Genomic DNA, 13,073 nt, shown 5'->3' on the forward strand with positions numbered 1-13,073 from the left:
CATATGGTAATTCCATTTTTAATTTTTTAAGGAAACTCCATACAATTTTCCATAGTGATTGTGCCAGTTTACATTCCCACCAACAGTGCATAAGGGTTCTTTTCTCCACATCCTCAACATTTGTTTCTTGTTTTTGTTTTTGTTTTTTTTTAAGTAATAACCATTCTAGCAAGTGTGAGTGGTATTTCATTGTGGTTTTTATTTGCATTTCCCTGATGATTAATGATGTTGAACATCTTTTCATGTACTTATTGGCCATCTGTATGTCTTTGGAAAAAAGTCTGTTCACATCTTCTGCCCATTTTTTAATCTGATTGGTTTTGCTATTAAGTTGTATGAGTTGTTTATATAGTTTGGATATTAACCCTTTATTAGATATATGATTTGCCAACATTTTCTCCCATTCAGTAGGTTGCCTTTTCATTTTGTTCGTGGTTTCCTTTGCTGAGCAGAAGATTTTTCAGTTTGATATGGCCCCACTTGTTTATTTTTGCTTTTTTTGCCTTCGCTTTTGGTGTCAGGTTCAGAAAATCATCAGCAAGATCTATGTCAAGGAACTTACTGCCTGTATGCTCTTCTAGAAATTTTTTATGGTTTCAGGTGTTAAAGTCTTAATCCATTGTGAGTTAATTTTTGTGTAGAATGTGAGATAGTGGTCCAGTTTCATTCTTTCACAATGTGGCTGTCCAGTTTTCCCAACACCATCTATTGAAGAGACTGTCCTTTCCCCATTGTATATTCTTGGCTCTTTTGTCATAAATTAATTGACTGCATATGCATGCATTTATTTCTTGCCTCTGTGTTCCATTGATCTATGCGTCAGTTTTTATGCTAATACCATACTATTTTAATTAGTATAGCTTTGTAATATAGCTTGAAATCGGACCATGATGCCTCCAGCTTTGTTCTTCTTTGTCAGGGTTGCTTTGGCTCTTCAGGGTTGAAATAACTTTTTTTGAGTATAGTTGACACACTATGTTATGTTAGTTTCAGGTGTACAACATAGTGATCCACCAAGTTTATACATTATGCTATCTATGTTCACCACAATTGTAGCTACCATCTGTCTCCACATATTGCTATTATAATATCATTGACTATGTTCCTTATGCTGTGCCTTTTAATCCTGTGACTTATTCATTCCATAATTGGAAGCCTGTATTTCCCTCTGCCCTTGACCTGTTTTGCCCAACCCCCTACACCCCTCCTCACTGGTAGCTGCCAGTTCTCTGTATTTATAGGTCTGATTCTGCTTTTTGTTTGTTGATTCATTTGTTTTTGTTTGTTTAGGTTCCACTTATGACTGAAATCATATGGTATTTGTCTTCCTCTGTCTGATTTATACCACTTAGCATAATACCTGCTAGGTCCATCCATATTGTCTCAAATGGCACTATTTCATCCTTTTTATGGCTGCATAATATTCCACTGTGTCTATATAACATATCTTCCTCATCTATTCATTTAGGTTGCTTCCATATCATGGCTGTTTTTTGAAAACCTCCACACTGGTTGTGCCAATTTACATTGCCACCAACAGTGTACAAGGGTTCCTTTTCTTCACAAGTTATTTATCTTTTTGATTTTAGCCATTCTAGCAGGTGTAAGATGATGTCTCGTTTTGATTTACATTTCCCTGATGATTAGTAATGTTGAGCATCTTTTATGTGTCTGTTGGCCATCTGTATGTCTTCTTGAAAAAACTTTTAGCCGAATTTGTTACGGAGTTTTCTTTGCTTCCAGCATCCAACTCCCCTTCCTAGCTGGAAGAATTCTTCTGCATTGTAGTCTTGTTCAGTGGCCTTACCCCGTGTTCCTCATTCTATTCTCTGACAGCCAAGGCATGTGAGCTATGCTTGGCTTATTGGATGCTCCTAAGCAATACTTTGAATTTCGATTGGGGCAAAGAAAAGGAAATAGTTAGGATTTATTTGCCCCTATTACAGCCCTTCCACTAAAAGACAGTTAGGGAAGCCTAACTGAGCCTGGGTGGCTCAGACAGTTAAGCGTCTGTCTCTTGCTTTCGGCTCGGGTCATGGTCTTGTGGTTTGTGGGTTCAGGCCCACATCGGGCTCTGTGCTGATGATGTGGAGCCTGCTTGGGATTCTCTCTCTCACTCTCGCTCTGTGCTCCCCCGCCTGCCCGCGCCCCCCCCCCCCCCCCCGGAAAATAAATAAATAAATAAATAAATAGACAGTTAATGCTTTCTTGCTTCTTGACTTAACAGAGCTGCCTTGAATCCTGCCCATTTTCTAAGCCTGTGTTTTTAGGCCTCCCAGTGATTCTGTGAGTACCAGTATCTTTCCAGTGAATCTTCCCTCTTTAAAATTTTTTTTACCTGGGGCGCCTGGGTGGCTTAGTTGGTTGAGCATCCGACTTCAGCTCAGGTCATGATCTCACATTCTGTGAGTTCAAGCCCTGCATCAGGCTCTGTGCTGACAGCTCAGAACCTGGAGCCCGCTTCAGATTCTGTGTCACCCCCTCTCTCTGCCCCTGCCCCCTGCTCATGCTCTGTCTCTCTCTCTCTCAAAAATAAATAGAAACATTCAAATTTTTTTTACCTAAGATACAGTCTTTTTTGCTTGCATCCATAAATTGTGATACCATAGAGAACATTATGACCTCTCTCCTAGGTAATACTAGGTAATGAAGTGTGACCATATTCTTATATTTTGATTCCCATCACCATCACCCATATTATTTTCTTGTATTCCCTTAGAATAGCCCTGTTCCAGATATGTTATATTTTAGAATGAATTACTGTGTCTGTCGTGTATCTGACACATAGTAGATACCATAAAAATGAGATTGATTTTATACTCATCTTTTAGTTTCTTTACTCAGCTTCATCATCTAGAGTATAATAATGTATTTGGGAAGCACCCTGGTCTCAACAGTGTATTTACAAATCTATAGACATATTTTTACTTTGGTTCCTAATCTTTTTTTATATATACATTTTTTAAAGCATTTATGTATGTATGTATGTATGTATGTATGTATGTATGTATGTATTTATGTATGTATGTATTTATTGTGAGGACCAGGGGGGAATGAGAGAGAATGGGTATCCCAAGCAGGCTTCACGCTGCAGCACACAGCCCAACACAGGGCTCCATCTCATGAACCGTGAGATCATGACCTGCGATGAAATACAGAGCTAGACGCTTAACTGACTGAGCCAGCCAGGTGCCCCTCTTTGGTTCCTAATCTGAAGAGTCCTAGTTGTTTAGGCTCCATGCTTTTCCTGTGCATGAAATAAGCTGCTGACTGTATTTCCTCCCTTTGAAGTTTTTATTTAGTCAGGAGCTCTCGTCATGATCCCAGAGTCATGGGTTCAAGCTCTGTGTCAGGCTTTGTGCTGAGCAGAGAGCCTGCTTAAGATTCTTTCTCTCTCTCCCTCTGCCCCTCTCCCTCAGTTGCATGTGTGCACTTGCTCGCTCGCTCTCTCTCTCTCTCTCTCTCTCAAGCTCTTTCAGAAGATGGCAGGCAGTCACTTCTGCCAGTTCTGCTTGTGCCGACCGTATTGCTAAGATGTTTAGGGCTGGAAGCAAAGCACATGGGGATAGCGTGTGCCATCTTTGCAGAATAACATTCACTCTGCCTTTGAGTATGATGGGTGCTTGGCCATCTGTGTGAATTTCTGAGTTGTTAGAAGCAGCTCAGAAACTAAAGATTTATTTATCTCGGTTTCTTCAGACTTCTTTGTGTTATCCTGTTAACAGAATATTGCCCTGACCCTGCAGATGGGCTTTGTTCCCTGTAACACACTCTACCAGCATTCTGTAGGTCATCTTTATCACGTAAACCACACTTGTAGTTCAGTATATATTAAATTACTTATTTTGCAGAAAAGTAATAGCTCGTATTTATTGTGCCCTTATTTGCCAGGCAGTGTATTGGGTGCTTTATGCACCTTATCACTTTAATCCATAAAACTATAAAGCCTCATTCTTTAGAGGAAGAAACTAAGGCTTAGAAGGATCGGGAACTTGTCCAAAATACATTTAATAAGTAGCAGATTCAGAATTTGAATTTGCAGAGGTGTGCATGCCAGTGGGTATGTTGTTTAGTTTTATTTTGAGTAAAGAGAAATTAAATGATACCTAAATTACTGTTACATGCAAAATATTTAAAAACCGGAAACCCAGGTTTTGTGTTTTAAATATCAAGAATGCAATTGATGATTTGCCAGATGGTCAGGTGTTTTTCTGTATCTGTTTGAGATTTAGATAAAACTGACCCAGTTTTCAAAAGTCAAGCTGAAAAAACAAAATCAGTTACTTCCTGTTGAAAGCCTAATGAAAACTAACCTTTTTGCTCACTTATAACATTGTGAGAAATGATGTAATTGATCTCTTGCAGAAGAGAAGAGAAGAGAGCACTAGACTAAAGGAGGAGGGGAACGCGCAGTTTAAGAAAGGAGGTAAGGTCGGGTGACTGGGTGGCTCAGTCAGTTAAGCATCTGACTCTTGGTTTTGGTTCAGGTCATGATCTCACAGTTCATGGGATTGAGCCCTGCGTTGGGCTCTGCACTGACAGCACAGAGCTTCCTTCGGATTTTCTCAACCCTCTCCCTCTTTCTCCTTTTCAAAATAAATAATAAACATTAAAAAAAAAAAAAAGAAAGGAGGTAAGGCACCGATGTCTAATCATTTGCGTCCTCATTCTGTTTCAGAGTGTGAAGAAACACCGGAGAACATTTGGGAACACCTAGCAGACCTAAACTACTAACAATACAGTGTTGCTTCCCAGCACCTTGAAATTTTGTTTTTCACCAGGTCCAGATCATTCTCACCTGATAGTGATCAATTACCACATGTCTCTTGGCACAGGCATACTTTTTCTTTTCTGTAATCCACTATAGATCTAAAAGTTAGGAGGGCAGACTCTTCAAATGATGCATTGGAAAACTATCCTGCAAGGTTAAAAGGCTGCTGCCTTCATTAATGTAAAAACAGGATCCCTGTTCCTCAATTGTAATGATGCTGTAAAAACTGGCCCCGTGGTTCCAGTGTGGCCTAGGGAAGTATTTTGCTTATACTTTGGCTGGTCTTTCATGTGCCCTTTTCTTTGGCTGCCTTAAGTAGAGAGATGTTCTCCATGTCCTTCTGCATTTTTTACATTTGCTTAGGAATAACTTGGGTTCATTCGGATATTTTGGGGGAACTATGTGATCTTACAGTAGTGTTCTATCACATGTAAAATGTGTATGCTTTAGAAAACTAGGAGTAGTAACATTTTCCTCTCTAGTTATTTTTAAAGTTAAATTTTGTTTTCTTTCTGTTTAGTCATCATCACTTTTTTTTTTCTAAGAGAACTAATGTTTCTAATTTTGAAAGCATATCTCTTTGTATTTTAGTGTTAAATATTTCCAACCTGAGAAAGGAGTGAACAGACAATTTTCTTTTAGTACCCTGACCATGTAATTCTGTGCATAGCAGTGAATAAATAAATTTATCACCATTTTCTCTTTAGGTCTTTAGTCAACCACTGATTTTTACATTGTTGCTTTTAGCTCCATAAAATGTGTCTCCAAGCATTTCAGAGAAGCAGTTTTGGCTGGTGACTCCATAAAAGCACAATGTCTTTAATGAAGATACATACAGAGAATTTTTTTTATCTTAAGCCATTAATCCCAACTTTAGTCTCTTTCATCTGTCCAGTTCTCTAATCCCCTTTCAACATTCCTTACTAAATGGGTAAGCCAAATGAAAGTTAAACATACAAAACATTCTGTTTGAGACTTTTGTTCTGTGAATGGAAAGCTATGCATTCTGAGATACTATGGCATACAATAATAGCAGGGACAAAATCTTAATGACCTCTTTTACCTTATCTTCAGATTATATAGAAGCTGAGAGTTCTTATAGTCAAGCCCTTCAGATGTGCCCATCCTGCTTCCAGAAAGACAGGTCTATTCTGTTTTCAAATAGAGCTGCTGCAAGGATGAAACAGGTATGTGTTTTTAACCCTTTTTTTTTCTTTTTTCTTTTTAAAAGTTTCTATTTATTTATTTTGAGAGAGAGAACATATGCGCACAAGGATGGGGCAGAGAGAAGGAAAGAGAATGCCAAGCAGGCACTGCACTATCAGTGTGGAGCCCGACCCAGCATGGGGCTCGAACTCAGGAGCAATGAGATCATGACCTGAATCGAGATAAAGAGTTGGACACTTAACCAACTGAGCCACCCAGCTGCCCCCTGACCATTTCTTTTTAAGAAGTACATGAACTTGCAGTGTTTCATAGGGTAGCTTTTGTTCCGAAACTAGCATGGGGGCTACAACTCTTGATCTCAGGGTTGTGAGTTCGAACCCCACCTTGGATGTAGAGATTACTAAAAAATAAAATCTTTAAAAAAAAAAAAAAAAAAAAACGAACAACTAACACAGGGGCTTAAAGTTGCCTCCCTTGTCCTGCCCATGTATTTCCCTGATGTAAAGGGCACAGGGAAGATAGAAAAGTATCTGGGAGTGCCTGGGAGGCTCAGTCAGTTGAGCATCTGACTCTTGATTTCGGTTCAGGTCATGATCTCATGGTCATGGAATCGAGCCATGTGTCCAGCTCCACGCTTAGCATGGAGCCTGCTTGGGATTCTCTCTCCCCCTTTCTCTCTGCCCCTCCCCTGCTCGCATGTGTTCATTCTCTCTCTCTCTCTCTCTCTCTCTCTCTCTCTCTCTCTCTCCCTCCCTCCCTCCCTCCCTCCCTCCCTCCCTCTCCCTCCCTCCCTCCCTCCCTCCCTCCATCTCAAAATAAATGTTTTTGTTTGTTTGTTTAAAGGAAAACACTTGAGTCAGATTACTCTTAACATTCCTTGTTGGAGAGGTTGATCGAATGCTTTCATGGGAGGAACACTGACAAATTCTCCACCAAACTAGGGCAGGTTACTCAAGCAAAAAACCAAGTAATATATATCCTGGAATAGCTGCAGCTGTTTATTTTAGGCCTCTGGAATTCTAGATAAAGACTCAAAGGGACAGGGAAACACTGATTAAAACTCTACACTTCAAAATGCTTATTCCTAGGATTCTGATTTTCTGTCAAAAGTATGGACACAGGCAGAAATCCAACAGTTAAGATGAGAGGCCCCTAAAGTGTGAAGTAAGTGTCCGGGAAAGTTCAAATGCATTTTGTATCTCCAACGGTTTGAGAACTTCGAACCACAAGAGTGTAGAGAAGAGTACAGTTCTATTTGTTTCGTGTTATATTGGTATTAAAAGTTAGATTTCTTGTTGATTTATCTGCTATTACTGTTTAGTCAACATAGTCTATTTTAGTGGATTGAAATGATGTGAGAGTTTTGAAAAAAGCCATACCGATTATTTAAAATTCTGGCTATTTATATCCAAAGCTCAAAGAGCGGGTTATTTAGCATACCTTTAAGCAACCACAAAACATGGTCAGGATTGGCTTAAGTAGTTTTTTGTTTGTTTAGATCAGGTATCTATGTCACTTTATCTTGTTGCCAGAAATTCTCCAGTGCCTCTACCAAAGTCACTTCGGATGAGTAAGGGTGTTTGTTTTGTTTTTTTTTTTTTTTAAGGGGGTAGGGTGGGGATTACTTCAGTAATTAGACATGAAAAAAGGTGGGGGGTTTTTGGTATGTTTAAACCTGTATGTTTGATTAGTGGATTCAATTTCCAAGGTGATTTTAGAGTGATTCATGTGGCATGGGAAAAGAAAGAATTCTAGAGTATGCAGACATTTTTTGTTCGAAGAAATAAAATAATTTAGTTTACTTAGAACAGTATTCATTCATATATTTCTACCATTGACCTGAATTCACACCTAACAGTTTTTACTCTTAGCTGGAAAAATCTTTTGCTTTTGCTTCCTGGAGACATCTTGCCACATTCTCAGACTGGAAATTGTCATTGTGAAATAACATCAGGGTTATCTTGAATTTCAGAGAAAAGGCATCATACCCATTTGGCTCCTGAGATTTGGAATTCTTTGTTTCCACAGTTGCCAAGTTACTAATACTGCCTAGGTTGAACTAGTATCATTGACCAGGTTCATGGAATTAGGAAAAGGTATGGTCTTGCTAGTCTTTTGTCTGTCACATCTGAGAAGAACTCAAAAGAGAGTTGTTCTGTGACTGTTTCCTGTACAAAGGATAGCTTTGTTAGCACAGTTGTTTATTCTTTTAAGTTGTACTCTTAATATTTTACGATTCTAAAATTAGAAACATGAAAACTTCCAGGATTAATGCACTGGAAGTGATATAAGGAGCATATTCTGAGTTTTTCAAGAAGTGGTGGGTTAACTGCTTTTAGGATTTCTGAAAGGTAGGCTCAGCATCCCTGACTGAACAACACTGACCAGGCTTTACATTTCACATCTGGTGAGTAAAGGCCAGCTGGAGTTAGGGCAGAGTTTCAGCTCTAGGCCTGGCTACACAAGAGCAGACAAAGCCCTACATTTTTAAAACTGTCCTTATATACAATGTGGTGTGTGTGTGTGTGTGTGTGTGTGTGTGACTTATGTAAGTTATGAAACGATGGCAAATAGGTTCTGAGTATTTAATTGCATGGCACTTAAAACAATTTTTTTTTTAATGTTTATTTTATTTTTGAGAGAGACAGAGACAAATTGTGATTGGAGGAGGGGCAAAGAGATGGAGACACAGAATCTGAAATAGGCTCCAGGCTCTGAGCTGTCAGCACAGAGCCCCATGTGGGGCCTGAACCCACAAACCGTGAGATCGTGATCTGAAGTCAGATGCTTAACTGACTAAGCTACCCAGGCGCCCCTAATACACAACACCTTGGACTGCCACTCTTAGCAGCAGACAATACCTGGGTGCCCTGAGGTGTCAGTAGACTATAAGCCTCAAACAAAGGATTCCAGAGTAAAATGCCATAATTCCTTGATCTGCAGGGGCTGGTTATTGATAAGGTGCATTGCCACTTAGCGGTTTTTTAGGGGCACAAAGAATACCACCAATATACACATAAGTTGTAAAGATTTACTCCTATTTTAGAAACTTTAAAATATGAAATTGTGGGGGCGCCTGGGTGGCTCAGTTGGTTAAGCGTCCGACTTCAGCTCAGGTCATGATCTCACAGTCTGTGAGTTCGAGCCCCGCGTCAGGCTCTGTGCTGACAGCTCAGAGCCTGGAGCCTGCTTCAGATTCTGTGTCTCCCTCTCTCTCTGCCCCTCCCCTGCTCATGTTCTGTCTCCCTCTGTCTCAAAAAAAAATAAAAACATTAAAAAAAAAATTTTTTTTAAGGGTGCCTGGGTGGCTCAGTCGATTGAGCTTCCAACTTCAGTTCAGGTCATGATCTCACAGTCTGTGAGTTCGAGCCCCACGTCGGGCTCTGTGCTGATGGCTCGGAGCCTGGAGCCTGCTTCGGATTCTGTGTCTCCCTCTCTCTCTGCCCCTAACCCACTCACAGCCTGTCTCTGTCTCTCTCAAAAATAAAAAAACATTTAAGATTAAAAAAAAAAAATTTAATATGAAATTGTGTGTTTTAGATTTATGCAAATATGGTGAGTTAGGGAAATACTGACTTACACAAAAGTATACAGATATCTTTACTACGGGACTTCATAGAGCTTTTAATATGTAAATTGTTACGATGAACATTGGAAGAGAGATAATATAGTTAGGGACTCCCAGATGACTCTTAAACCTTTTTTGTTCCTTGTGGGTAAAATGCAAAATAACATAAAACTGACCATTTTAACCATTTTAAACTGTACAATTCAGTATGATTAAATATATACACAATATTATGTAACCATCACCACTGTCTGGTTCCAGAACTTTTTTGTGACCCCAAAAGGAAATCCTGTACCGGTTAGGCAGTCACTCCCCACTCCTGGAATTGTTTTTGATTGAATTCTGAAACCCAGTTCAATAGAAATTGCTCTGAAATATTGTGTAAAATATTTAGTGTTTTCTCCAATAGCCATTATAGGAAGTATTGAACATTTATTTGAATTAAAATTTCTGAAATATTGTAGAAAACTTCTGATTTGGGGAAAATAGACATTGCTTGAAGAGTTAAAAAGGTTAGTGTCAGAGCTGGATTTCCAGTCTAGTTCTTTTGACATCCAGTGTTCTTTCCACTATGCCATTCTTCTAGATTCAGCAAGTTTAATTAGTTAGATATCTTATTTCATGAATTGTTTTGTATTTTTATTTCATCAGTGGATAAATTAAGATTTACAACCGAGACTAACGATAAGCCACAGTGTGTGTCCATAATGCATACTTTCTGGAAGATACCACTTTGGGTGTGAGAATACAACAGCTAGCCAAAGAGGAGGGTTATTAATAGTTATTCATATGTCAATCGTTTGCCCTGCTCATTGATCACAACCTTTTCTCAATATCAGCATTGTAATGTGAAGTGCCTTGCAAATATAATAGGTCAATTGCAACAATCTTTAAAGGTGTTAGGAAGAAACTATGAATAATTTGTTGCTAGACAAATCTTTTACATCAGAGCTGTCACCATTAGTTTGAATTTTAGCTTGGAAATATCATGCATGTTTTCACATGATGTCTTTGAAGAGTATTGTGCATCTCCACAAGCAGTTATTAATGATCAGTGTATGTTATTGACTCTTTGAACTATTAAGATAGAACTAGAGTGACACATTAATGTTTTGTTTACTTTTAGGACAAGAAAGAGATGGCCATCGGTGACTGCAACAAAGGTACAACTTTTTAGTCTTGTTGTATGTTAACATATGAGAGCATTAATTACCTCAGCTGAACAAATAGAGTCAGTCAGATATGTGTAGTTGACCCTTGAACAACACGGGTTTGAACTGCATGGGTCTACTTATATGTGGAGTTTTTTCAGTAAATACAGTAAAGTGCTCTAAATGTATTTTCTCTTATGATATCTTAATACTTTCTTCTGTTTAGCTTTCCATTGCTGTGAGAATACAGTATATAACATATATACATAGTATGTGTTAATCATCTGTTTGTTACTGGTAAGGCTTCTGGTAAACAGGTCAGCACCCCTGACCCCCACGTTATTCAAAGGTCAACTGTACTTGTACATGTGTGTACCCTTATTCTGGGACCTTTAAAAGAAGAAGCTTTATAGTTCAGCCTTCTTGGAGGTACTATATAGCAGTCACCTTAGTATACATGCTTTTGAATAGATAGTTCTGTCAGTTTATCCTGTGTTAGTAAATATGTGAAGAAAAATTCAAAGAGCTACCTTGGCAACAGAAACCCATGGAACAGGATTCACTTCTGTAGTGTCTGAATTACTTTCTGAGGAGATTGAAATTGAAGATTTTAACTGCTGCTAGGGCATCTGGATCTGTGTATTTGTGGAGAGAGAGGCAGCACGGTGGGGGGCAGCTTCTATTGGGGAACTGGTACTCTCTTCACTTGTAATAATTCCTCCAAACCTATTTGCCATCATTTTAATTACACTTTCAGATTCTACACAGTGAACCGAGACTTTACTGTCTGCTACCTGGGTTCCATTATGGTCTTTTCATCTCACCAACATATAGACACACTCCCAGCCATAGGATCACTATTGGGTTGTTGGTTGGTTGGTTGGTTGGTTGGTTTTTGTTGTTGTTTCAAAAATTTCCTAACAGTCCAGACAGTTGGTTTGGAGAATACACATGATCGCTTTTCCTTGCATCCTACTACTCTCATGAGTTTCTAGGTAATTACTAATTTGGGAAATTTTTTCAGTTTTCCATATTTGGATAGTATTTTCTTTTAGAGAATTGAAAGTTAGAAGGAAGCTTGTATGTTATCTAGTCCCACTCATGCTCAGCATGAATTCCTCTCTTTTTTTTCTTCACATTAATTAATCACCTTCTTTACTGGCTTTCTTTTCTTTATACTTAGTATTTCCGTATACTTAGTATTTCCTTCTTAATATACTGAAGGAAAGTGTTACTACTTTGAATCTAGCAAAGTACTTTCGACCTATTACTGTGTTGGGCTAGAACTAATTCTGAATATGCTGTTTTGTTTGGAGGAAGGTATTTAACCTTAATTTGTGTGAGATGTGTGGGTTAGAAGGATTTAAATTAGGAACAGTTTGCTGATGTTCAGATCTCCTTTTTCTGTAACCACGCCACCTTTCAAATGGCTGGCTTCCCTCAGATATTCCCTTTTCATAGTCTTTGAGCACTCTCTGAAGTTACCTTATTTTCCTCCCTTCACTTATCTACTAGAATAGCTTAAAGCTTCATGTGAAGGATCTTGTCTGCTTGTTTACCACTATACTCTAGAGAAAATACTACATGAAGTGCATATATTTGGTACTAAAGAAATAGTTACTAAAAGCATGAATGAGTAAAAGTTGAGTATATTACTTGAAGAGAAAAAAGTTCTAGAGCCATGACATTGCTTTCTAACAGAAAAAGAAACAAAAGAATAGGAGAAAGACAGTATATAGTTGATCCAAAACATGGGCAGAGGATTTTTCAAAGGGCAATTGTTGTTGGATAAAGGAAAGGGTGTAATGGGGCACCTGGGTGGCACAGTCGGTTGAGCGTCCGACTTCAGCTCAGGTCATGATCTCACAGCTCGTGAGTTGGAGCCCCATGTTGAACTCTGTGCTGACAGCTCGGAGCCTGGAGCCTGCTTCGGATTCTGTGTCTCCCTCTCTCTCTGCCCCTAACCCACTCACATTCTATCTCTGTCTCTCTCAAAAATAAACATTTAAAAAAATTAAAAAAAAAAAAAAAAAAAAAAAAAAAAAAGGAAAGGGTGTTATGCACCAGTGACCTAAAGGTGTTGGAACACAAGTTTGAAGGAACAATGGGGGTTTAGCTAAACATGTAGCCTCAGTAGTTAAGGCGTAACCTCAGTCAATTGAGGCCTAGAAAAAAGGATCATAGCAGAATCTGCCACCAAACTGTTCCTTCAACTCTTTCATTTGTACCTTCAGATTCTTGCTCACTTTGGCACTGTGCACATGGGCTCTGTGTTCTGGCCTGTTCTGAACTAGATGAAGGACAGGTATGTGAAAACAGGACTTTGGGTATAGACCAGGGTTTAGTAAACTATAATCATCAAGCCAAATCCAGCCTGCCACCTGCGTGTGTATGGCCCATGAGCTAAGAATGGCTT

At 38.9% G+C, this 13,073-nt stretch overlaps 1 protein-coding gene across 2 annotated transcripts in view; it reads left to right on the forward strand.

The window, feature by feature from the left end:
- TTC1 (tetratricopeptide repeat domain 1) overlaps window positions 1–13,073 on the forward strand; it is a 46,520-nt gene that overhangs the window by 22,117 nt on the left and 11,330 nt on the right. For both annotated transcript variants that reach the window (XM_060634904.2, XM_060634903.1), the window contains exons 3-5: window positions 4,366–4,426; window positions 5,846–5,958; window positions 10,633–10,669. In XM_060634904.2, the coding sequence (XP_060490887.1) occupies window positions 4,366–4,426; window positions 5,846–5,958; window positions 10,633–10,669 (211 nt within the window). The remainder of the gene's footprint in view (window positions 1–4,365; window positions 4,427–5,845; window positions 5,959–10,632; window positions 10,670–13,073) is intronic.

Source organism: Panthera onca, chromosome A1, assembly GCF_046562875.1.
Source record: "Panthera onca isolate mPanOnc1 chromosome A1, mPanOnc1 haplotype 2, whole genome shotgun sequence".
In the NCBI taxonomy this organism is placed as follows: domain Eukaryota; kingdom Metazoa; phylum Chordata; class Mammalia; order Carnivora; family Felidae; genus Panthera; species Panthera onca.